General features: G+C 46.8%; 1 protein-coding gene across 1 annotated transcript; it reads right to left on the bottom strand.

Annotated features, from left to right (window-relative positions):
* Positions 1–218: 218 nt before the first annotated feature.
* Positions 219–25,629, bottom strand: Eif3b (eukaryotic translation initiation factor 3 subunit B). The gene is made up of 19 exons (XM_038346215.1): positions 25,066–25,629; positions 18,033–18,225; positions 15,961–16,080; positions 15,680–15,737; positions 15,381–15,509; positions 15,000–15,157; positions 13,009–13,140; positions 12,864–12,930; positions 12,182–12,228; positions 9,718–9,928; positions 7,090–7,162; positions 5,971–6,093; positions 4,586–4,664; positions 3,816–3,954; positions 2,421–2,546; positions 1,757–1,834; positions 1,243–1,351; positions 1,007–1,122; positions 219–660 (listed from the first exon to the last, which is right to left on the bottom strand). The coding sequence occupies exons 1-18, from the start codon at positions 25,529–25,531 to the stop codon at positions 1,019–1,021; spliced, it is 2,412 nt and encodes an 803-aa protein (XP_038202143.1). The 5' UTR covers positions 25,532–25,629; the 3' UTR covers positions 219–660; positions 1,007–1,018.
* Between the last annotated feature and the right edge of the window lie 288 nt (positions 25,630–25,917).

Here is a 25,917-nt window from a genome sequence, read left to right as displayed (position 1 = left end):
TCTGGAAAACCTAAAGGGTTCTGTCAGGGTAAGATGAATATTTTCTCACAGAAACAGATGGAAGACATTGCATCTGGGATCTGGTACACTAGCTCCTGGCCAGATTTCAGACAAGCTCTCAACAAGCCAGGTGCAAGTGTGCAAATACCCTCACCCTTGGGAGTGGGAATGGGAGGCCTCAAGGCCATTACAAATTGCAAAGAGGAGTAAGACAACACTTTCACACAGGGTTGCTTTTATTCCCACACCCAACCTGCGCAGAGGCCCTGCAAAATCTGAACAGGCGCAAGGTGTTGGGGTGCCTCCAGATCTACTGGCACACGTCAGTGGTGGGCGTGCAGTCCCCCTGAAGGTCTCCAGGCCACAAGCAGCGACAGTGAGTCTGTGAATGGGAACTCCACTGAGCTGCAGGAGTGAAAGGAGCGACCAGGAGAACTGCAGTGAGGCCCCACAGCAGACACGGCATAAAAACCCAAACAGGGCAAGTGAGAGCGGAGCCTCAAGTGTCCCCACTGTGGACCCAGGGGCTGAAGGCACAGAGCTGTGTCGGGATGGAAGAACCCCGGGCGCACTTGCAGTCCAGAGAGAAAGCACGATGAGAACCCAGCCCGAGGCTCTCTGTGAAGGGTGGCCTCGGATCCTGGGCACAGCACAGCGACACTGCAACAGATGAACAACCATTCAGTCAGCCACAAAGCAAGGGGGAAACAGCTGGATTCTTCAGTGACCACACTCCAGGCCATGGGAGAGGCCTCAGATCAGTCAGTAGCACCCCATCACCCCGAGGCTTAGCACCACACACAGGCAGACACTCACTCCTGTACTGTGGCCTGTACCAACACTGGGTGACAGTACTGCGCCCGATCCTCCTTCTTGTAGCACTGCCCTCATGCCAGCCTCCACTTCTTCCCAAGCTCCCTACCAACCACCACCTTCCTGGGTGTCTTCTATGCTGTGGTCTAACTCTGCAGGCACCCCCTGCTCTCTTCACACTCACAACTCTTACCACAGTGCTAGGTCACTCCTGACTTCCCAGAGGAATAACCTCTTCAGTGACAAAAAATTCGATGGTCTCCTCCTCCCAGTCATCCACATTGCTGTCCAGCTCATCAGTGTCCACCCCTAAGAAGAGAAAGAGCAGGTTGACCCCCGGGGTGTGGCTGCAATGTCAGCTGCAGGGCTGTCTAGTCCACACCCTTGAGGGACCACTCTACTTGCAGACACGCCCAGAAGCCTGGTTACCTCCCCGTAGTTCTAGACGTTCGTTCTTCTGCTTCATATAGAGTTCTTGGGCCATTTTTCGGTATTGCCGGAAGTCCTCCATCATGGTCCGCCTTCTTTCCACTAGTTCCTATCATGTGGGGAAGGTTGTAGGGATGAGCAGGACACATTTGCTCAACCACAAACCAGTGCCATCCTTTGTGTCTAGCAACCATTGTTGAAGTTTAGAAGAGGGCAAGTGGAGTCTTGTATTCCAGCTCTGTTGTGCTGGGCAAGCCTTACATAGAACCTCCTTAAGAGGGACCCTCATTTCTCTTCTAGATCCTAGAACCTCCTGCTTCTATCAAGGAAAAGCCAGCTTCTACCCAGTGTTAGTGGGTATTGGTTCTATGGACCAGTGCTGGCCCTGTTGCCCATTGCTAACTGCCACCTCACACGTGGGAGAACAAGCCAGATCAGGTTCCTGGCACACCCTTCTCACTACTGCCCAGGCCCAGACAGGGATGCACACTCATGAGCATCCCCTCAGGCTCACCTTTGAAGCTTTGGACTGGCTCAAGCGGTCCTTCTGCTCGAAGATCTTAGAGTATTTCTTCAGATCCTTTTTAATTTGCTGAAACCAAGACAAGTCTCTTAGGACTGAACCTTCAAAGCAAAGACCGCAACTGTTGCCTTCAAAGATACCAGTGTACACTGACAGCCTCCAGGACTAAGAGGATTCCTAGCATCACCGGCTGGCGACTCTCATCTCATGGAGACAATTCCTAGAGTGAGTCACTCCCAGTTCTGACCTAAGACCACAAGCCTATCCCATTACCTAACCCCGCCTAGCTCTTTCAATTCTACTAGGGCTTATTTATAGCCTGTCTGGCTTAGTCAGACTCCTGGGTTTTCTGGGGAATGGGGAACAGACAGGAAGAATAGGGTTATCTTTTGCTACACAGGAGAGTCTGAAAGAACCCATGATCCTCCTGCCTCAGCCTCCTGGGCTTGTAGGTATTGCTAAGCCTGCAACTTTAGAGTTAGTGCCTGACGTTGCTCCAGGTCAGGTCTCGCTGGCCTTACATCTCTTCAGAGGCCCTCTCCATGTCCTACCTCCAATCCCCATTCACTGCCCCTTTCCAGTCGCAGGACAAATGCCTTATTTCCTTCAGTGCCACAACTCCTCCCATACCCCCAACCAGGCAGGGACCACAGACCTTTATCTGATCCTGGCTGAGGAGCGTTGGGGGCCTTGGTCTCCAGAGCAGCTGGCAGAAGCGATCCTTGTTGTTCTTCTGGAGAAGGCGTCCTTGGAAGGTCCACAGCCAATAAGCATTATCCACCTAGAGAGGACAGTGGGGTCCATCACACAAAATGTGCAAGGCCACCATGACACCTTTACTCTTAGTAGCCAGAGCACCAACCTGTACTCAGCACACTGTAAACACAAAACCTGCACCTGGCTGTGCTCATCCTCCGGCAGGAAAGGTAATGAGCAAACACACAACGATCTAAGAATACCATGTCAATAGCAGTCAGCAGGTGCTCCTCTCAGTGCAGGCCTGCTCATCACTGGTCTTTGACAACAAAACAAAACAAAACAAAAAAACCCCAAAACAAACAAACAAACAAAAAAAACAACAACAAAAAAACTTCCCCAGCAGTGCCAACTACTGACAGCACCAGCCACAGCTTAGCCAGCTAACCTTGCTTTCCCAGAAAGACTCAGCGAAGCACTGCCTCAACCCAAATGCTGGGCCCTGGAAGTTTTGTAGACTGAACAGAATGGCCCCATATGGAACTTAAGAGTTTCACACACCCCCATTTTTTGGGGGGAGGGGGAGAAAGGGTCCTGGGGATAGGTGAGTGTTACGCACTGGCACCCCCAGTCCTGTAAGATCCTAAACAGGCGGTTAGAGAGATGACTGAGCAGTTAAGAGCACTGACTGCTTCAGAGGACTTGGGTTCAATTCTCAGCACCCACATGGCAACTCACAACTGTTTCTAACTCCAGTTTCAGGAGATCCTACACCATACACCAATGCATATAAAAAATAAATTAATTTAAAAAATCCTAAACTGGGCATGGTAGCGCACACCTTTACTCCCAGCACTTTAATTCCAGGCAGAGGCAGATGGATCTCTGTGAGTTCCAGGCCAGAGCTACACAGAAAGACCCTGTCTCGAAAAACCATGAATACATCAGTCAATCAATCCTAAACAAGTGTTGGGATGGGCCATGCTGCACTGACATTTGGGATGGCATCACATCCTATAATGAACATAGAGAATGCTATTCCAGACACTACCCAAAGCCATCTGGGAAGCAACAGCTCTTTCTCACCAGCTGGAGCCCTTTGAGCTTACAGGTTTTGTTTGCACAGAACAGCTCAAGTGTCCACCCATCCGTAAACACAGAAAGCAGTCTGCCCTCAGGAGGCATAGCAGCCCATGCTCTGGAAGTTGACCCCTCTGTATCAGACGGGTTCCCTAAGCCGCAAAGGCTTATAAGTAGTATCCTCTCACCCAGGGTCCCTGGATACAATGATCCCACAGTTTGTCACCAGCCTTGAGAGACTTCATTCCCGGAGGGCCCAGCATCTGCCACCTACCTTATGGCTCCACCACGACACAGAGGTGACCACATAGCGGCCGGTTGGGTCCCACTCAACATCAGAGGCCATGTAGTGTTCTGCAATGTTCATGACAGTGCAGTCTGAAGTGTCGACAAACGCCAAGGCACCATTCATGCTGTGGGATAACAAGGCAGCTGCATCCCGCAATCACCCTGCATCTCCACCCAGAGAGGGCCAATGCCCCTAACTTCCACTGAGTCACAAGGGTGGGGAAGGAGCAAGGACCAAGATGCCCACTCTCTGCTGGGCCGTAGCTTCCTGGATTTTAACCCTATTGTCCTCACAGTGACAAATTTCATGAGACTGGGATCAGGACATGATGTGCACGAGTGCTCTGTGTCATCTAGAGAAGGTGGTACCTGAGGAAGCCTCCAGAGCTAGGGTAACATGCACACCACAGTGGGAGCAATCCACGGCAGTCCTTCCAACCAGAGGTCGAGGCTGGATTTGCTCACTACTCCTATGTGCTCAGATGGAATGCAGGGGAGCAAGAGAAATGCACCCCAACCACAAAGGGTAAGGAGGCTGCCTCCAGCTAAGCATCTGTCCCCACTGGAAGACACGGGAGTCACAGGAGAGAACGTAAGGCTATGACCACAGAAGAGCTGTCATCTGCAAGTCACTACTGCGATCAGCCTGGTTTGGCCAGAGGCTCAGCTGTGACAATTATCAAGTGAGATGCTCCATCTCAACACAAACCTAAGGAGGCAGTGTTGCTTGCCATAGTGGCCAGGGCCCCAACCCACCTCCTCAGCCCGGCCAGCACCACGAACTGTCCCTGGGGACTCCAGAAGATGGTGTTTGCTTGCTGCTTGTCAAACATCTCTGCAAGAAAAGCAAGTACCTATGAGGGGACTGTGCCAGTGCCTCTCTAGCTAAGTCAGTGCTACCCTTGAGGAGGGCTGGCAAAGACAAGTCCACATACCCACTAGTCACCTTAGGAGAACTACTTTAAAACAACTGCCCCATTCAGTTAGACATGAAGTCATGAAGCATGCTTAAGGGTGATGGGTGCTGACTGGTGTGGAAGTATGGTGGGTACTGTTTTCAACTTCACATGCAACTGGACAAAGAATGCACTTACAGCAACTACAGCAGTGACTCATCTCTGGAGTCCTTGGTGTTTACCAGACTTCAGAGACCTGACTTCAATAACACCAAGGCTAACCTACTGAAGTCACCATTTCAGTGTTCTCACAGAACCTCAAGTTTACCATCTTCCCAGTCACCCAACACTAGGGGAAGTTGGCAAAGCAAATCGGGTGACTCCCCGGGTCACTCCTTGCCTAGACCTTCAGACCTCTCTTAACGAGCCACCTGCCTTCAAACAGGGCATTAACATCTGGGCATCTCCTTGGCCACGGGACTCAGAAGCAGTAGAGTAAGAGGGGGCGAAGTCCTAGCACTACAGCCGTATTTGTTCTGATGGGGCAAGAGTCTCACATTCCGAGAGCTACAGACAATTGTCCCATCTAGCTCCAATGCACAGTGACTGTGAACCCAGTGCTGACAGCCCGAAGAAAGACAGAGCACACAGTCAGGAAACAAATAGCACCTTTCCCGGTGTTTGTTATAATGGACAGAAGTCTCCTGATTGTTTGCAACTGTCCACATCTTATACATCTCAGAGAATCAACAACATAATCGACTCTGCAACACAGCCAACTGATTCTATCAAAAATAATTCGACCCAGGTAAAGGGAAAGCACACTTCAGGGGTCTCAGAAGCTACTCCTAAGACACAAGAAGTCCAAGTCCAAGAAAGCCCTGGCATGACTGCTACAGCACAGGGAACAAGGTGCTGGCTTCCTAGAAGAAGCATATGGAACACAGCCTGGGGCAACCCTGCAGATCCACCCCAATGAGGGCAACACTGCGTAGCTCGGCTTGCCTTGAGCCCTAAACCCGTTGACTTGTGTGGGCTGTCATGACACAAGGACAAGAGTGGGCAGCAGTAGCCCTTGGGGAGCCTGAGCAAGGATACATGCTGTCTCCATGTCAAATGGGAGAGTGTCTTTTGATTACATGAGAATATATATGTTCCCTCTGTTCCAAGTAACCCCAACCTTAGCATCCTGCCTATTATCTGACCCACACTGGCAATCCAAGCCCCTGAGGGCAGACTGCTTACTGATGAGCTCGATCTTCCCGTTGCTCTTTACATGGTAGAAGGAGACAGATATCCGAGGGGCCTCGCCATGAAGCACAGCAAACTTACTGCCATTGGGTTCCCAGGCAAAGGCTATGATGGTTTCTACAATCAACAATAAGAGAAGTCAGTGGCTGTCATCTTTCACAGCAGCATCTTCAATTATGAAGATCTTCACTCAACTGGAGAAAAGCTGAAACCCCCAATTCACTATAGATCAACTGACAGCAAAAGCAAGCAAACAGAGGCCAGCAGAATCAAAGGTAGCAGGTTTAATCTGCTTGTGATGCTATGTTAGTAACAAGTCCAGGTCGGACCAGAACTTATACTCTTCCAGCCCTGGCCTCCTGTGTGTTAAGATCATAGGCTTGTGCCACCACACTGTCATCCCTTACTCCAACATGGCAAAAGAGATTTTTTTCTATAGCCAAACAAAATAAAAGTAAAATGAAAGGCACAGACACTTTGCCAGACAAAGGCAGAAACTATTTGACTATTCCAGCAAAGGAGGGAAGTTAGAGGGAAAGTAAAGTACATCAATCTTTCTTCTGTTAAAAAAAGGTGAGGGTGGGCATGGTGGCACACGCATTTAATGCCAACACTTGTGAAATAGAGGCAGGTGGGTCTCTATGAGTTCCAAGCAGTCAAGGATATACATATACAGACCCTACCACCCTCCACTAAAAACAAAAAACAAACAAAAAAAAATTAAATTTAAGAAAATAAAAAACTGAAAGCCAAGCCTGATGGTACAGGCGTATAATTCTAGCCCTTAAGAGGCTGAGGCATAAAGATTGGGAGTTCAAGACCATCGGGCTATAGAACAAGACTCTTATTTAACAGAAACAAAATGACTGAAACTGCAACCAGCAAGTTAGTCATTCAAGGCGATTTCCAGGCATTGTGCACTAGCACAGGAGGGCAGACAGGAGGATCCCTGCAGCTAGCCAGCCTAACCCATGTGCTCCAGGTCAGTGTCATCCCACTTGGGTTGGCTACTCCTGCTGTCACTCCACTTCAACAGACTGCTTAAGTACCTGGCTCATGCAGAGCTGTCCAAGACAAGAGCACGAAGGCCCTTCCTAGTACACGGAAGCTTACCTTTCATCTCAACAACATCGACAGGTACCTGCTTCTCTCTCATTCGGAAGATTTCAAAATTTGTGACAACACCCTGTTGATAAGAAGAAAAAAAAAAGGAAGGTAACATTCTGGAAGAATAGGGAGTACAATTGGACAAGCTAACAGAAGGTGGCGCTCATCCCCCAGCACATCTACATCCCTAATGCTGGCGATAAAGCTGCCGCAATGACAGCATAGTCCAAGTCCATGCTGAAGCACATCTATCAGAGTTCTCAGGGTCCTCTAGTCCATCAAGGGGACCACAGGACTCATCACTGTGGAGCAACCTGCACCATGACCTTCAAGCAGCACCACTTCCAACAGCAGTTCCACTACTACTCACTCACCAGTTAATGTGCGTCCATCAACATGTGAAAGGATGTGTGTTAGAATACTAGTCAACCATGGAAAGGAATGGAATGAAATGTTGACACATACTACAATATAAATGGGATTGTTTAAAAAAAAAAAAAGTGGGCTGGAGAGATGGCTCAGAGGTTAAGAACACTGGCTGTTCTTCCAGAGGTCCTGAGTTCAGTTCCCAGCAACCATATCTGTAAATGAGATCTGGTGCCCTCTTCTGGCATGGAAGTGTAAAGGCAGGAGGAACATTGTACACATAATAAATAAATCTTAAAAATAAAGATGAATGTCATTTAAAAAAAAGTAATGTTAAAGAAGTCAAACACAAAAGGCCACAGGCTGTAGGACTTCACCTGTATGAAGTGCTCAGAACAGACAATGCAAACAGAGAGCAGACCAGAGGTTGTTCAGAGTGAGGAAGGGGCCGGGCATAGTTCACTAGAACACAGGCCCAACATGCAGAGGGTTACCTGAGTGTGATCCCCAGCACCAGAAGAGAAATAACAAGGCAGACCAACAAGCGGTCTAGAGAGGGAAATGGGGAGTGAGTGTTAACTGGTATGCAGCTTGAAATCAGCAGAAGCACGCCTGTGTGACCTGCTGAACACACTATAAGTCATGGAGATGGCTCGCTATTTAAAAGCATGGCAATTTTTTGGTATATGAATTATATCTCAAGAAAAATAAATGTTGGAACAGACATAATGGTTCATGCCTGTAATACAGCACTCAACCTGCCTTAAAAAAAAAAAAAGAGGTGGTTTGGCATGGTGGCACACACCTGTGCCACCTGTGCTCTCAACACTCAGGAAGACAGAGGCTGAGTGATTACAAGTTATGGACCAGTCTAGGTTACAAAGTGAGGCGCTGCCTTAAGATATCAAAAGGAAAAAGACTAACATAAAGGGAAAAGAAACTGTTAGAAGAAAAATTCAAAGTATTAAAAAACAAAAACAAACTTGGGTCTCACTATGTAGTCCTGGCTAATCTGGAATTTGCTATGTAGACCAGGTTGGCCTCAAATGCGAAGAGGACTAGGGTCAAAGGCTGGCTTTTTTTTTTTTTTGGATGAGGGAAACATTAAATGATCTGTGTGCAGAACTACGTGAAGATCGTCTGTGTTTACCAGAAACACAACACATCCCTTGTACCTGCCAGTAGAGTGCCAAAGAGTAGCTGAGCATCTGCAGGTGTTACTACTGTAATTTTCTGTGAGCTCAAAACTACACAAAACCATCAAAGTAATAATAAATAAGCTAAGATGGGGAAGAGGGGCTGGAGAGATGGCTCAGAGGTTAAGAGCACTGACTGCTCTTCCGGAGGTCCTGAGTTCAATTCCCAACAACCACATGGTGGCTCACAGCCATCTGTAATGAGATTTGGTGCCCTCTTCTGGCCTGCACGCATACATGGAAGCTGAACACTGTACATAATAAATAAATAATCTTTAAAAAAAAACAAAGATGGAGAAGGGAGACAGGAGAAATGGCTCAGTGATTAACAGCACTGGCTACTCTTGCAGAAGACCTGGGTTCAAATCTCAGCACCCACATGGCAGCTCACCATGGTCTGTAATTTCAGTTCCAGGGTATCTAATGCCCTTTTCTGGCCTCCAAGAGCACTGTAGAGACATACATGCAGCTGACAAGACACTCATGCACTTAAAACACACCATCTCAGTAGCATGCAACCTTGCTTTCATTGTTAATAATAAAAGCATACACATATCAAAGAATTATCTTAAAATAACTTATTATGATAGCTAATGTAGGACTTGAATAACTATTCTGTGCACATATTTGCCTGGGGTCATACAAAAGTTTCTCAGGGGAAATGTAATTATGAAAGTCAGTTTAAGAAGACTTTAACCAGAACACCCACTATGACCAGACAGCCGACTGTATCAACAATCCTGAAAGTACCCTATGAGTCTATGCAATAAACCAGCAGTTAATACCTCCCAACCAAAAAGCAAAGCAAAACAAACAACAAACAACAACAATAAAACAAAACAAACAAACAAAAAACCTACAGGAGCTGGAGAGATACTACAGAAAATTCGAATTAGGCTGCAAGCACCCAGCCACGTGACTCCCAAACAACTCTAACTCCAACTCTAGGAATCTGAAGCTCTCTTTCTGCCCCCTCAGGCACCCGCATATCTGTACCCACGCACACACAAACAAAAACAAATCGTCAGAAGCAGCAGTTCACTTAGATGTAACTCCCATGGCAACTACTCACCTGTGTGCCTTTGGGAGTCCTGTCCACTTTCACACACAGGTAATCTCCATTTTTCTGCCAGTGCAACTTGCAGTCAACCACATTGAACAAATTCCTCACTCGGATCTCCTGTCTGGTGGGGAGCTGCATCAGGGTCACCCTAGCTGGAATATCTTTGTCTTCTGGCACCCAAAACGCAATGATGTTACCGCCCGGAGACCAAGAAAAGTCTCTGTAAGACAAAGGGATTAAAGTTTATGCAAAGAACAGGTGGTCACAGAACTGAGCAGCAGGAGAGAACACACTTACTCTTAAAAGCTCTACATTGGCACCCTGCCCGCTACACACCAGCCCTGCACACTGCACAGTATAGCCTGCAGTTGTCCTAACCCTGGGGGGTGGGGTCGAATGATCACACTGCTGTGACAGCAAGGAACTAGGCATACGGATGCTGCTCATCGTAGCCAGCTCTCAATGCAGACCAGCCCCGTATTCAGCCACCACATGACATTGCTCTTTACAAATATAATTCAGACTGAGAGTCTAGCGGCAGGGTATGTAAAAGTCAACCAAGGTGCCAAAGGGGAAGACTACAAGTCAGAAGGCGGGCGGTAGGACAAGTAAGCAATGCCTTCTCCTCTATTAATGGTCCCACAGGGCAGACTATGACAGTGAAAAACGTCTATACATGCCACACTCTCATTCTGCATTTTTTTTTTTTTTTTTTGGTTGAGAAGGTTGACTGCCTAGATTGGTCTCCAGCTTATAGGCTCAAGCATCCTCCCACCTTCCTTATCATCCTGACAAGCTGGACTGCAGAAGCCTACCACCACATCCAAACTTGATTTTAAATCTACTGCAGATCACTGTATGTTTTTCAAATGAGATCCGGGAACATAAAAACAAAAGGACATACTAGTGTCCTCTGGGCTGCTAAGTGTTCACCACCCCAGCTCCCAAGGACTTCAGATAAATAAGACAGAATGAACTGCAGTTCCTTGTCATGTACCCAAGTCTCACCCCATAGAACACAGGAGCAGCAGGGAAGATCTTCCGAAGCCTTCCAAAGAGGATAAAGCCATTGCACACAAGTCTCCACACTGTCCCTACTCCACTGGGCAAGACTTTGACCTTAGTTTTTTTATTTCTCTGCCCCTAGTTTTTTATTTCTGTGCCAGTGAGCCGGGGTCACTACAGCATCCCAGTGTTTGCAGAAACAGGCAAGCAAATGCTTGTTTAAGTGCTTAACTGAGTGCTAAATGGACAAGGCAGTCCACACCTGTAATATTACCAACAAGGAGTTCAAGGGTGTCCTCAGCTACAGAGAGAATTCCAGGATAGTTTGAGTTACAAGAGGCTGCCTTTTTTAAAAAAAAAAAAAAAAATTATCTATTTAAGATTTATCTATCTATCCACTCATCCATCCATCCATCATGTATGTAATGTTCTGCCTACATGTATCCCTGCAGGTCAGATGAGGGCACCAGACCTCATTACAAACAGTTGTGAGCCACCATGTGGTTGCTGTGAATTGAACTCAGGACCTCTGGAAGAGAAGCCAGTGCTCTTAACCTGAGTTAACTCTCCAGCCCAATACTCTTTTTTCTTTTTTTTTCTTTTTTTTTTTTTTTTGGTTTTTTTTCGAGACAGGGTTTCTCTGTGGCTTTGGAGCCTGTCCTGGAACTAACTCTTGTAGACCAGGCTGGTCTCAAACTCACAGAGATCCGCCTACCTCTGCCTCCCGAGTGCTGGGATTAAAGGCGTGCGCCACCACCGCCCGGCCCCAGACCAATACTCTTAAAAACTGAAAACTCAGCCAGATGGTGGTGGCGCACGCCTTTAATCCTAGCACTCGGGAGGCAGAAGCAGGTGGATCTCTGTGAGTTCGAGGCCAGCCTGGTCTACAAGAGCTAGTTCTAGGTTAGACTCCAAAGCTACAGAGAAACCCTGTCTCGAAAAAACAAAAACAAAAAAAAAAGAAAGAAAAAAGAAAAAAGAAAATAAAACTCAGCTGCAGCCAGGCGATGGGGGCACACACCTTTAATCCCAGCATTCAGGCAGAGTTAGGCGGATCTTTGTGAGCTAGTTCCAGGATAGCTAGGACTATCATACAGAGAAACCCTGTCTAAAAAACCAAAAAGCCCCCAGCTGCAATGGCCTGAAGGTCTGTTCATGTGCTCAACAAACGTACAGTGGAACTCAAAGATAGTAACCATAGATGAGGCCCTTGTGAGGTAAACTGGTCTTAAGGAAGGGAAGGGGGACCTTTTTAAGGTTCCTAGAGAGCTGTTCTTCTAACCATTTGAAGTGAGAGACACCATCCACTGAAGAGAAAGCCCCCAATCAGACAGAATCCACTAACTCAACTTGGACTTCCAATTTCAAGAGGGAAAGACAGACATTTCTGTTGCTTGAAGGTAATCATCCTGTGTTGCTATAGCAACCAGAGCATATTGACACTGACTTTACAGAAACTTTCACTTACTTTATTCCAGAGATCTTCAAGCTCTTCTTGTCCAAAAGGCCCATAGACTGCCCATGAGTGGGGGGAAAAAAACAGTTCAGAAAAGTCAGGGCCATGTTAACTCTATGTACCTCTTTTTACATTTATTTTGAAGACTGGAGCATATGTCAGAGCACTCATACAGGTCAGAAGACAATATGCAAGAGCCGAGTTCTTGGCTTCCATAGTGCAGTGTTGACAGGCTTGGTGACAAGTGCCTTACCCACTGAATCATCTTGCCAGCCCTTTCCCCCCTCTTAACAGTGTAAGACTCTGCTGAATCTAGGGAGCATTACAAGCATGAAGGCTAGGTGAACAGCAACAAATATCCAAACAACTTCAGTAGGAGCCAGGACAGGAGAATCCAGACTTCCACCCAGCACAGGAAGGGTTGCAAGGGCACTGGAGTTGGCCTTCATTTATTTGGCCAGTAGGTTTACCAAAAGCCCTGCCTCCCTTACTACAGTACAGATTAAGCAAGCACCAACTATATCCATACTGAAAAGTATAGCCATGCACGCACCCAACCGTTCATATTTGTCTCCCAGAACACAAAAATTGTCATGGAAGCTAGGGGATAGCTCAGCAGTAGTAGTGCAGTTTCCTAGCATGCAGGATTCTAGTCCAAAGCCCAGAGAAAACTTGAAAACAAAACAAAACTCACAGGTGTTTCATAGATGCTGAGAGTATCCAGAGTCATTCTCGCAAAGAATTTGCCATCATGGCTCCACCTGTGGAGAAAAGCAGTGCCAGGCTGTACCAATGAACATGAAAAGGCCACAGGCAGACCAGGGCTAAAGTCTACTCACTTGAAGATGGGCCAGTGGGCTGAGCTTTCACAATGGAAGCCTCTCTTCTTATGCCCTGTGAGGATGTCCCAGATAATGATGGCCTGAGGATCATCCTGAGTGTCCAACAGCGGGCTGAAAGTGACCAGGTATCTGCAAGAGAGGGGGTCACTTAGTACAGCACTTCCTTTGGTACAAGAGTCACAGTTCCAGCACACATTTCTGTGGGTCACAGACCTAAGTTCACAGGCTACTGCCAAGATGTAGGAAACCAGCCTTTTCCCCATATACCATGATCCCCAAGAATGGTATCTGATCTTTCCAAGTTGGGGGTGGGGCGAGTACAACCAAGTACAAAGTAATCACAGACCACTACAAGTCACCTAGAATAGTGCTCCCACCCAGGAGTGGCACCAGGAAATCAATCAAACATCCTAACAAAAGTTTGCTTGAGTGGGCTGGTCTAGAAGGAAAAGTGGTGTGGATTCTCCCATCTTCGCTCGTGTAGTTAAGACTAATGAGATAAAGACAACAGATGGCCGTGTACAGTTCTAAAGTGAGTATCCTGGGAAATGAGCAAATAGCTACCTGACAGACAACATCTCTACACTGTTGAACAAATCTTTATTTGTTCTCACAAGGCACAGATTTGCTAAGCACACAACCCCTTGAAGCAAGGTACATTGAGAGCGACCACAGCAAGCCAGAAAACACCAGCAAAGGGCCCTACTACTGCAGTGCCAGGGCTGCCAAGACTGAAATCCTGATCAGCAACGTTACATTATAAAAAACTGCTCAAGTCTGTAACAAGTGAGCTCCAAAACTGCAATCTACAAACCAAAGCAAATAGGACCTAACAAAAGACAGGACGGCCCCGTTTGCTCAGGAGGACAGATACATCATACCAGGTGTGGTAGTGCACAGCCCCAATGCCAGCACTTGGGAAGTGAAGGCAAGAGGACAAATGCCAGCTTCAGCTACAATAATTTGGGGCCAAGCCCTATACTAAAAGAGAACCAACTGTGCTCCCAGAACACAGGAGAGCTGACTGCTGAAGAAACTAAGCAGGCTTCCCAAAGAGGTAACGGACAGTCAAGTGTCACTCTAGCACAGGCATCAGGCCAGCTGTCTCTCTTACACACACAGCCCCCCCCTTTTAAAAAGACTTATTTAGTTTATATGTGTGTTTTGCTTGCATGCATGCCTAGTGCCCTTGGATGTCAGAAAAGGGAGTGGATTCCCTGCAACTGGAGTCATAGATGGTTGTGAGCAACTAAGCGGGTGCCAGGGATTGAACCAGATCCTCTGTAAGAACAAGTGTTCTTAATCATCTCTCCAGTCCGTGCCCCCCGCCCCATGGTTCTGACAGTTTACACACTATGTGAGGAGGTGTAAAGGAGCAGTGCCAAGTGCTGGTGGGAAACATCCATGAGTTCTTTTTTAATAATTTTTTATTTTTTTATTTTCATTTTTTAGAAGATTTATTTATTATGAATAGTGGTTGCCTGCAAGCCAGAGGGCACCGATCTCATTCTAGATGGTTGTGAGCCACTATGTTGTTGCTGAGAATTGAACTCGAGACTTCTGGAAGAGCAGCCAGACTTTAAACTTCTGAGACATCTCTCCAGCTCCCTATTGTTTTTATTTTATATGCACTGGTGTTTTGCCATGGGTGTCGGGTCCCCTGAAACTGGAGTTACAGTTGTGAGCTGTGATGTGGGTACTAGGAATTGAACCCAGGTCCTCTGGAAGAGCCATCTCTCTAGCCCCAATGAGTTCTCTTGCTATCTCTTCCATTTTCTCTCTCTCCTTTGTTTTGAGACAGGGTGTCACGTCACATAGCCTAACCTGGCCTCAAACTCACTACAAGTCCGGCTGGCCCTGACATCTCTCTCCTGCTACCATCCTCCCAAGTGGAGTTCTCTGAACTCTTTCTGGCATGTTTTTCTGTGATGTCAGAGACTACTACAAGCCACCTGAGGGGGGCAACAAGAGGAGTTTAAGCCACTGACCTTTCACATGGAGAGAAGTCGATGAGCTGTACACCTTGGTGGCTAAACCTCTGAATCTGCTTGAACTTCTCCCCTCCCCAGAGGGCAATCCCCCGCTGATGAAAAGTAGCTAGGTAGGTGCCCTTAGGGGACCAGCGCACATAAGTCTCTGTCCATCTCTGTAAGGAAGGAAGGAACAGGGTTTAAAATGACAAAAAAGTCAAGCACAGTGACCCTTCCTTCTACAGGCATCTTCTTTTTTTCAGAACCTATTTCCAAGCTGGGACAAGAGTGACACTGTTCTCAGAGTGCCTCAGAGAACAAGAGCCTTCACCTGTTCCTTTGGGCGGAAACCAGCCCTGCTATAAGGAGATGGTTGTGGCCACGGCCACTAGTACACACCGCTCTTTCTTCAATTGAAACTGGGTCCTTGACGTCATTCCAGAAGATGGATGTCCGGTCTCCGCTCTCAAAAATCACACTGTATTGATCTCTACACTCTGCCTCTTCCAGCCAGTAACGCAAATTTCCCTAAAAATAATCAAAATTGAGAGATTTAGTGCACTGAATTAATTTTAATCAAAGAAAGCTCACTGACAACTATCACACTTTATGACAGATGCAAATTCAACAGACACCTTTAAACCTCAAGCTATAAAATCTCTCCTGACTACAAAAGCAGGGGTTTCACAGAAACATACCAGGTCTTTGAAAGGCTGCTTCTCTGGAATGTCCCACTCATCACTGATCGTCATGTACCTGGAACAGAACAGGCACTGCTAAGTGGCACACTCTGGATGGGATAGGGGGAGCATGACCAGGCAGCACCTTAGCCTCTCCACCTACCCCATGCCCAAAGCAGAAACATGAAATGCTTTGCTGCCCAACAGAAGTCAATCACCTTAAAGACATGAGCACCTACTGAAGAACTTCCCATCACCCACAGGCACCAACCACAGATCTATCTCAGGCTGCAACTCACTTATCAAAATCTGTGAAGAGGTTGACCCGGAACGTGTGCTGCTTGTCCAGCTTGTATCCATCAGCATTTTTCACAGCATCCACAGCATGGGCAGGAGAAGCATATTCCAGAAAGATGTACCTGAGCGAGAAGGCAAGCAGCTTGCACACATGTACCTTTAAGACTTATACACTGAGACCTTTCTACATAAACTGAGGTCCTAGCTGTCCTGCAGCTTTACCAAGGCGGGTCACCCTGAAGACTAGAGTACAACATGCAGACCAAGTAGTTTCCTAAAGAATGAAATCCTAATAGAAAGATCTCAAGACTGTAACTTCATAGTTATAACTGAAAGAAAAGTTTAACAGAAAGTCATTATCCCATGATAGCCCTGTGATATGATGCATGTATTACAAAACCTAGCAAAGTGTCCACTTTACATATACAGTAATGATCTCATTAAGAATCACTATTACACATCACAGAAAAATGACACAGGGTTTCAGGGGAAGCTTCAGTACAGATAAACACCTAACACAGCAAGCAACTGTCAGTCAAAGAGATTACCTTTCAACCAAATGGCTCAGCAATGGTTAAGAGCACTAGTTCTTAACTTGGCCAGGGGGCCCACATCTTTAATCCCATAGCTAGGAAGCAGAGGCAGGCAGAACTGAGTGCCAGGCCAGCCAAAGGCCACATAGTGGACTATGTCAACAAAACAACAAAAGACCAATGGCTGCTCTTGCAGAGGACCTAGTACCCACCCACATGGAAATTCACAACTGTCTATAACTCTAGTTCCAAGAATCATGAGACACTTCTCTGGCTTCTGAGAGGATTAAGCACACATGTGGTGCACATATATACATGCAAGCAAAATATTCGCACATAAAACAGAATTGAAAAAAACAAAACAAAACAAAAAACAAGGGGCTGGAGGGATGGCTGAGTGGTGAAGAGCACTGGCCGCTCTTTCAGAGGACCAAGGTTCAATTCCCAGCACTTATATGAGAGTTCACAACTGTAACTCCAGTTCCAAGGGATTTGGAACTTTTACACAGACATACATGCAGGCACATAAAATGAAAATAATATAATCTAGGTGGGTGGTGGTGGAACACGCCTTTAATCCCAGCACTCTAGAGACAAAGAAATGTGGATCTCTGAATTCGAGGCCAGGCTGGTCTACAGAGCTAGTTCCAGGACAGGCTCCAAAGCTACAGAGAAACTGTCTTGAAAAACCAAATTAAATAAATGCATAAAATATAACCTTTAGAAATAAAATAAAAACCATACAACACAGTAGCACTTCCTAGAACCAATGATTCTTGCAAAAATAATAACTTTGTAAATAGTTTTTAAAACACAAAGATTTTAATTCTAAAAGAAGGTAACCTTATCATCCTTTACTCCCCTCAGACAAGTTGGCATTTAAAGGTCTGTCCACAGTGGCAAGAGGCAAACGACCCCCTATAAATATGGCAGCAACCACTGTCCAGCTCACTGAAGGCAGCCAGTCCCACCGCTCAAGAGCCTCCTAGGATGGAGACAGGAGCCTCAGGCCTGCACAGCAGGATCTAAGCAAACTGCCCACAGTCAAAATGCAGCAAAGCACTTAAAGGCTTAGACTGGGGCTCCACACACAGCACCAGACACAATGGAGGACTAGAATCAAATAGGAAAGACCTAATTTTGAAGAGAAGTAGTAAACTGCGGGCCATGAAATCCTGAGCTACACCCATGATTTTAGCTAACATACTGAAGGAAGTAACTAACTAAGCAGTAATGCAGGCTTTCACTACTTTAGATAAGTTAAAATGTTTTAAAAAGTATTTCTGAGAGAAATCCCCATAGGCAGGCTTGCGCTTGGGCTGACAATGGTATCTCTATCCAGAACCTATACCAGGTCCCCTGCTACTCCTGTGGGCATCAGCTCTGGAAACCTCAGTCTGCGGTCACTCACTACACCATGATTTCAGAGTCCTGCGAGGGCCTGAGAATCAAAACTACACTGTCAGGAGCGTCCCTCTGGGGCAGACGGGATATACAAGTCCCCAGGCCTCCACTGCTGCTTCAGCAGCTGGCGCTCTCACCCTTTGGTCTTTCCATCCTCTTCAGGGTAATAGTCATTTATGATTTTCCCAAACTTGGAGAAGATCTTGTGGATGACATTTTTGAGCTTCTCAAGCCGATCCGGTCCCACCTGAGGAACGTTGTCTACAACTATCACCGAGTCGATCCCATCTGCCTCCTGAGGCCGATCTTTGAGTACGTCACCAAGTAGTTCTAAAGGAGTAAAAGAAATGTCAAGTGGCTTCTATTCAAACCAAGTAGCACTCATCCATTAGCTAGCAGGCTGATTATTTTTAAAAGGCATCTACTCTAAGTGCTCTTATCATGAACAAAGAAATCATGACCTACATTAAACAACAAAGAATCAGGAAGGCTAATCCTCACACACCTTTTGATGGTAAGTATTGTCAAAAGGTGCTCATTTGTGACTGCTGAGTGGAGCACACATTTAATGCCATCACTCTGGAGATAGAGGCAGAAGCAGGAGGATCTCTGAGTTCAAGACCAGCCTGATCTCCATAGGAAAACTCTGTCTTAATGAGGTGGAAAGAATTCATTCCTAAAAGTTACCCTCTGACCTTATCCATACTCACACATAAGAATTACTTTAAAAAAAATAAAATGCAAAAGACTGCAGATTTAACAGAGGAAGAGCATGCTGACCTAATACAAACGTAGCCCTGGGTTCAATCTCCAATAGTACTCTTAAAAAAAAAAAAAAAAGCAATGCAAAACAAACAACAAAAAACCCTTAAAGAATGGCTTATTGCATGAATTTCTAGCTGCTTTGGAAACTATCACTGCTCCTTTTCACTCAGTCTTTTACAGGTGTGTGGGCATAACCTGTAACCCCAGCACCCAGAAGGTGAAAGCAGGAGGAGCAAAAGTTTAAGGTCATCCTCAAATATGCATAAAACAAAGGCCAGGCAGTAGTGGAGAAAGCCTTTAATCCCAGCACTCGGGAGGCAGATGATTGAGTTCGAGGGCAGCCAGGTCTACACAGTGAGTTCCAGGACAGCCAGGTCTACACAGAGAAGAAACTCTGTCTTGAAAAACGAAGAAGGAAGAGGAGGAGGAGAAAGAAGAACAAGAAGAAAATACAAGGCTAGCCTCCTACTAGGCTACACGAGACCTTGTCTCAGGAAATTGAAAAAAACTGGAGATGCCAGGCAGCGGTGGCTCACGCCTTTAATCCCAGCACTTGGGAGGCCGGTGAATCTCTGTGAGTTCAAGGTCAGCCTGGTCTTCAGAGTGAGTTTCAGAACAGGCTCCAAAGCTACACAGAGAAACCCTGTCTCGAAAAACCAAAAGAAAAGAAAAAAGCTGGAGAAATGGCTCAGCATTAACAGCATGTACTGTTCCTGCAAAGAACCTTAGTTCTGCTCCCAGTACCTATGTTGGCCAGTTTATCTACCAGTCTAACTCCAGCTCAAGGAGACACCTCTGGCCCCCAAGAGCATATGTGCACACATATACACTTAAAACTAAAAACAAATCTTATTAAAAAGAAAAACAACTTCAACATACTAAATATCTCAAATATCAACAAACACCACTTCATTCTCAGAAGTGAAAAAAGGGCTAGGATGGAGACTCAGTGGGGCAAGTGCTCGCTGCCCATAAGCATGAGGAACGAAGTTCACATCTCCAGCACCCACACAAAAGCCAAGTGTAAGGTAGGCATAATGGTGCACGCCTTCAGTCCCAGGACTCAAGAGGTAAACAGAATGCAGTGAATTCAAGGCCAGCCTGATTGACATAGTGAATTATAGAACAACCACAGCTACACAGTAAGAGTCTGTCTCAAAAGAGCCAGGTGTAGAAGCATGCACCTATAACCCCAAGGCTGTGAGGGCAGAAGTAAAAGGATCTCAGGGGTTTGCTGAGCAACTGGTCTAGATGAAACGGTAGCTCCAGGTTCAATTAGAGGGCCTACCTTCAAAAAAAAAAAGGGGGGGGGGTGGTGGGGAGAATGCACCTGCTGTACACTTCAGGTCTCCACATGCACACATTCAGAGAAAGGTAAGCTAGATGTAAGAATGCTCTCAGCACCTGAGAAACTGGGGCAAAAGGACAGCCATTCTTGAAGCTATCTAGGGCTACAGAAAAAGATCCTAGTTAAAATATAGAAGTTGACCTGGCAGGAAAATTCATGCCTTTAATTCCAGACCACAGGAAGCAGAGATTGGCAGATTTCCGAGTTTGAGACCAGCGTAATCTACAAAGTGAGTTCCTGGGAAGTCATAGTGAGGTTTCATAGTCTTCATAGAGATTCCCTGTCTCAAAAGACCAAAAAGAAAATATATATGTGGGGCTAGGGAGATGGCTGAGCAGTTAAGAGCACTCGTTACTTTTCCAAAGGACCAGAGTTCAGTTTCTAGCATCCACACGATGGCTCACAATCATCTGCAATCCAGTCAGTGAACCCACTGCCCTCTTCTGACCCCCCAAAACAACATATGCATGTGGTACAGACATACACGCAGGCAAAACATCTTGACACAAAAAATAATGAAAAAAATAGCCAGGAGGTGGTGGCACACGCCTTTAATCCTAGCACTCGGGAGGCAGAAGCAGGCAGATCTCTGTGAGTTTGAGGAATGCCTGGTCTACATAAGCTAGTTCCAGGATAAGAGTCAAAGCTACAGAGAAACCATGTCTTGAAAAGGAGAGAGAGGGAGAGAGAGAGAGAGAGGGAGGGAGGGAGGGAGAGAGAGAGAGAGAGAGAGAGAGAGAGAGAGAGAGAGAGAGAGAGAGAGAGAGAGAGAGCTGGAGAGATGGCTCTGCCATTTTAGAGTACTTGTTGCTCTGGCAGAGGATTGATTAAGGCTCAATTCCCAGCACCCACATTGTGGCTCACAGCCATCTATAACTCCAGTTCCAGGGAATCTGTATATGATGCAGGCAAACAACATTCACACATACAAAATAATCTAAAAATAAAGTTTCAAATAAACAAATAATAAGCAGAATTAAAAATAAAAGGAAATTCTGAGCCAGCAGGAAGGCTCACTGTTGTACAAGCCTGATAACCTGAGTTCGACCCCTGGAACCCACTGTGTATTGGTGAAACCAACTTGAGAACACATTCCTGACTGCTACACAAATGTGCAGACCAACTCACCAGATGACTTTATGTTGTGTTTTAGACAGGGTTTCTCCGTGCAGCCCTGGCCAGCCTGGGATGTGCTCTGTAGACCAGGCTGGCCTCAAACTCAAGAGATCCGCCTGCCTCTGTCTCCCAAGTGCCTGGATAAAAGGTGTGTACCACCACCAGGGAACCAAATGACTTTTTTAAAAGGTCATTGTTGGTGGGCCCTTAGTTCCTGGATGATGGACTCGGGGTTGCTTTTGGCCACATCTTGTCACAGCAACAGAAACTTAATTAAAACACATCAGGGACTGGAGAGGTGGCTCAGAGGTTAAGAGCACTGGCTGCTCTTCCAGAGAGGTCCTTGAGTTCAATTCCCAGCAACCACACAGTGGCTCACAATCATCTATAATGAGGTCTAGTGCCCTCTTCTGATGTGCAGGCATATGTGCAGAAAGAACACTATATATCATAAATAGATAAATCTTAAAAAAAAAAAAAGACACATTTCAAAGATGGTAGAATCAAAAGCAGGCAAAGAGCAAGGAGGCAAGAGGCAGATTTTCAACACAGCAATGCCACACACCTTTACTACAGAAACTATGGTGAACTCTGGGTTCCTTTAAAAACCTGCTCACCATACTATTAAATGGCCTGCCTAGCTGGAGCTGAACTTAACAAGATGTAATAAAAAAAAAAAAAAAAAAAAAAAAAAAAAAGAGGCCAGCTTTTATACAAACTACAGACTCTTTCCCAGGAGCTCAAAACGTCTACCTAGCCTCAACAATCTACTCCTGCCGGGGCAGGGCAGAACAAATTATCCCCACAATGCAACACATGTTTGATTGTTAGTTTGTTTGGATTCTTCAAAAATTTATCTATTTACTTATTTTTAGAAATGTATTTATTTTATGTTTATTTGTGTTTTGCCTACATGTATGTCTGTGTGAGGGTGCCAGAGTCTCTGCAACTGGAGTTACAAAGTTGTGAGTTGCCATATGGGTGCTGGGAATTGAACCCAGGTCCTCTAGAATAGCAGCCAGTGCTCAATCACTGAGCCATCTTTCCAGCCATAAAAACTTATTTTATGTGTATGAATGTTTTGCACCACATGCATGCCTGGTACCTGGGCGGGCGTAAGGTCCTCAAACTGGAGTTACAGAGAGTTGTGAGTTACCATATGGGAGCTGGGAATCAAACCCAGGTTCTCTGGAAGAACACTAAGTGCTCTTAACTGCTGAGCCATCTCTTCAGTCCTTTTTCATGTGTTTTTTTAATACAAGGTCCCAGGTACTTCAAGCTGGCTTTGCACTCCCTACGTAGCAGAGGACAACCTCCAACTCCTCTCTCTACCTTCCAAGTACTGGTATGACAGGCATGCACACCACCTGAGGAAACAACTTGTTCGTGATCACAACAGAACAGGAGACCCCATACTAACACACAACCAGACAGAACAAGGAGACAAGACAGATTCCACACTGCTCCTCCTGTTAAGGACCAAAAGGCTGCCTTCCCTTCCCACCCTTGTGACACCCTACATGACAGCCCAAGACCAGACGGCCTGAAGAGTTTCCGTTCTCAGGACCAGAGCCTCCCTCGTTACTCTGTACTCCCTTCATACACTGGACCCACTGGGCTCCCTCAGACTTGATGGAGGCAGGCTGGCCTTGTAGTCACATCAGGAACCCCTGACTTCCATTTTCCCCAATTCTGGAAGAAATTTACACACTGGAATCTAGGAATTAAGTGGGGTCAAATAACTCTTTAAATACTCATTTTGAGCCAGGCAGTGGTGATGCACGCCTTTAATTCTAGCACTCAGGAAGCAGAGACAGGCGAATCTTTGTGAGTTCGAGGACAGAGTGGTCTACAAGAGCTAGTTTCAGGACAGCCAAGGCTATTACACAGAGAAACCCTGTCTGGGGCGGGGGTGGTAAAACAAACAAACAAACAAACAAACAACCACCTCATTTTGCACCAGACAGGCCCATTTGCTTCCCAGTACCTACATAAGGTAGCTCACAATCACCTGTAACTTCTGCTCTAGGGGACTGGCCACCCTCTTCTGGTCCTAGTGGCACCTGCACTGACATGCACACAAACCCACAAACCCACACAGACAAAGGGACATACCCAAAATTAAAAATAAAACAAACAAGGGCCAGAAAGACTGCTCAGCAGTTAGGAGCACTGCTGCTGTTCTAAAGGATTCATGCTTGATTCCCAGCACCCACAAGGTGGCTCACAACCAACCCTAATTCCAGTTAGGAGATCCAACCGCCTCCACAAGCACTAGGCATGGATATTAACAGACATGCAGGAGGGCAAAATGCTCCTTAGCATAAAACAAATTTTCAATTTAAAAAATAAAGATAAACTTTTGAAAAGGGGAAACGACTGGGGGGGGGGATATAGAGAAATGGTTAGTCAACAAGGTACTTGCTGGGCAAGCAGAAGGACATGAGTTAGGATTCCCAGTACCCAGGTAAAAAGATGGCACAGCGGCACACACCTGTATTCCCAGTGCTAGAAAGGTATAAGCAAAGATCTCAATGGCCAGCCAGTCTGGCCAACTGGTGAGTCCCGAGTTCGGGGTGACACCCCTCTCCCCTAAAAAAGCAGCTATAGTTGACGGTGGTTCACACCTGTAATCCCAACACTTAATCAAGGAAGACAGAAGGATGACCATGAGTTCTGGGCCAGCATGGGATACAGTGTGAGGTCCTGTCTGAAACTACGAAGCAATAAGGAGACACTCCAACCCCAAATAAATAACCAGTGGTTTAAAAGGAGCTTCAGAGTCAAAACTTAGGCTTTAACATTGAGGGAACTGGTACATCAGAGCTCACTGGAGCTGGGTAAAAGGTGGGAAACCAGAAACCTGCTTTGTCCACAGAGAAACTTCCTCAAGGCCTGCAGAGGAAAGATCGGTAGAATCGTCACAGTTTATCTGTTTCTCATGCTAAAACATCTTTTACCTTAAGAAATGCAGTAAAACAAGCCAGGCATGGTGCTTTACACCTTAAACCCTGGCAATCTTAAAGTGGAGGCAGGAGAATCAGTTCAAAGCCAGCTTCAGCTACATTAAGAGTTCTAAGCTGGCCTGGGCTAAGGGAGACCCTGCCTTACAAAACAAGAACAAACCCCATAAAGACACAAAAGTTAAATAAAACAATGGTGACATTAAATGGCATCCCCTTTAATATTTCAAATATTGTAAGTTCTAAGTTGACAACTATATTGAGGTTCTAGATTTTCTTGGCATATCGCTGGTTGTTCAAAATCAACTATTTGGCGGCACATGCCTGTAGTAATAGCACTACAGAAGTAAGTGCAGGAGAATAAAGAGGTTAAGTTCAGCTTGATCTACCTGCCCCTCGGTATTAATCACATCAACACATTAAGGAAGTTGAAAAGGGCAGAAAACACACGCAGTCAGCTGTCATAAAAGATTTTAAAAATCAGGCTCCCGTGCAGGACGACAAAATAATGCCTTGGAACCAGTCACCGTAGAAGAGAATATGATGCAAGACGCAAAGCGAATAGTGTGCAAAAAAAATCGATGTACAACACAAGCATGGTCGGGGTACCGACCAGGGGGAAAAAAAAGAGATAAACAGGCGGGTATGGGGCTGGTCCGACGGCTATCTCTTACTATGGAAACCGATGGGAAGGGAAGACATTTCAGCAAGGGGGAAGACACCAGCGTCTACAGGTCTTGTCCCTCCCATTAGACCCTCCGAAGGGTCCAGCTGATCAACGCTGGAAACTGGAATGGCCCAGACAGTGCAACTCGTCCTGCCTTCTATCAACTCTAGAAGTCCTGTCTTCACCCAGAGGTGGGCTCCCCAAGTAGTCCCCTACTTTAGAGGAAGTAGGGGCGGATCGCTGCAATCGGAAGACTTCGCGCCCTCGACATCAGTGGATCCCCTCCCCACAGACACAATCACAGCTCTTACCTTCCTCGCTGACGTCGTCCACGAAGTCCTCGGGGTCGCTGAAGGAGGGCTCATCTGCCTCTCCGTTCTCCAGAGCCCGCGGATCCGCCTCAGCCGCGCTGCGATCGGACCCGCCCTCCTCCTCCGCTCCGGCGGCGGAGTGCTCCCGGGCGTGCTCCCCTGCGGCCTCCGCCTTTCCGGGAGCAGAGGGCTCCTGCGCTGAGGACCGCTCCGCCGGCTGCGGCGGGGGCGACACGGCCGGGCTCGTCGCCGTTTCCTCTTCGGATTGGGCCGCCGGCTTGGCCCTCACCTCTGGCTCCGGTCCGGCCTCGGCGTCTTCCTCGGCGTCTTCCGTCCGTCCCACTTCGGACGCGCCAGATCCCACCGCCTCATCCGTCGGCGGCGACTCGGAGGCTGGCTGCTGCCTCGCGGGCTCTGCCCGCTCCTCGGCCGCCTCGGGCGCCGCCACGTTCTCAGCGTCCTGCATGGGCCCGCGCTGCTTCTCACCCGGCTCGGCCGCCCTGCTTCCGACTCCCAGGAATCACCGCGAGCCGCTAGAGGGGAGCCACGTGCGTGCAGCGAATGGATTGTACCAATATGCACGCCGGGGGAGACACCCACGCCCTCGTTCCTCACACCATTCTCGGGAAACTCAAATAGGCATAAAAATCATCTAGAAACAATCATAAAATTGTTTTTCAAGATGGAATAAGCTATTCATGGCAAAAAAATAATTTTTAGGTAACAAATAAACTCACTGATTTATGAGGTTCCCCCATTTTGGGTATGAAATAGTTGCGCCCAAGATGGCAGACATTCCTCAGCCTCTCCCAGCGGGCGCTGGGAGAAGGACTGAACTATCTGGGGGAGCAC

Source organism: Arvicola amphibius, chromosome 10, assembly GCF_903992535.2.
Source record: "Arvicola amphibius chromosome 10, mArvAmp1.2, whole genome shotgun sequence".
Classification (NCBI taxonomy): domain Eukaryota; kingdom Metazoa; phylum Chordata; class Mammalia; order Rodentia; family Cricetidae; genus Arvicola; species Arvicola amphibius.
This window is presented reverse-complemented; position numbering and strand designations above follow the sequence as displayed.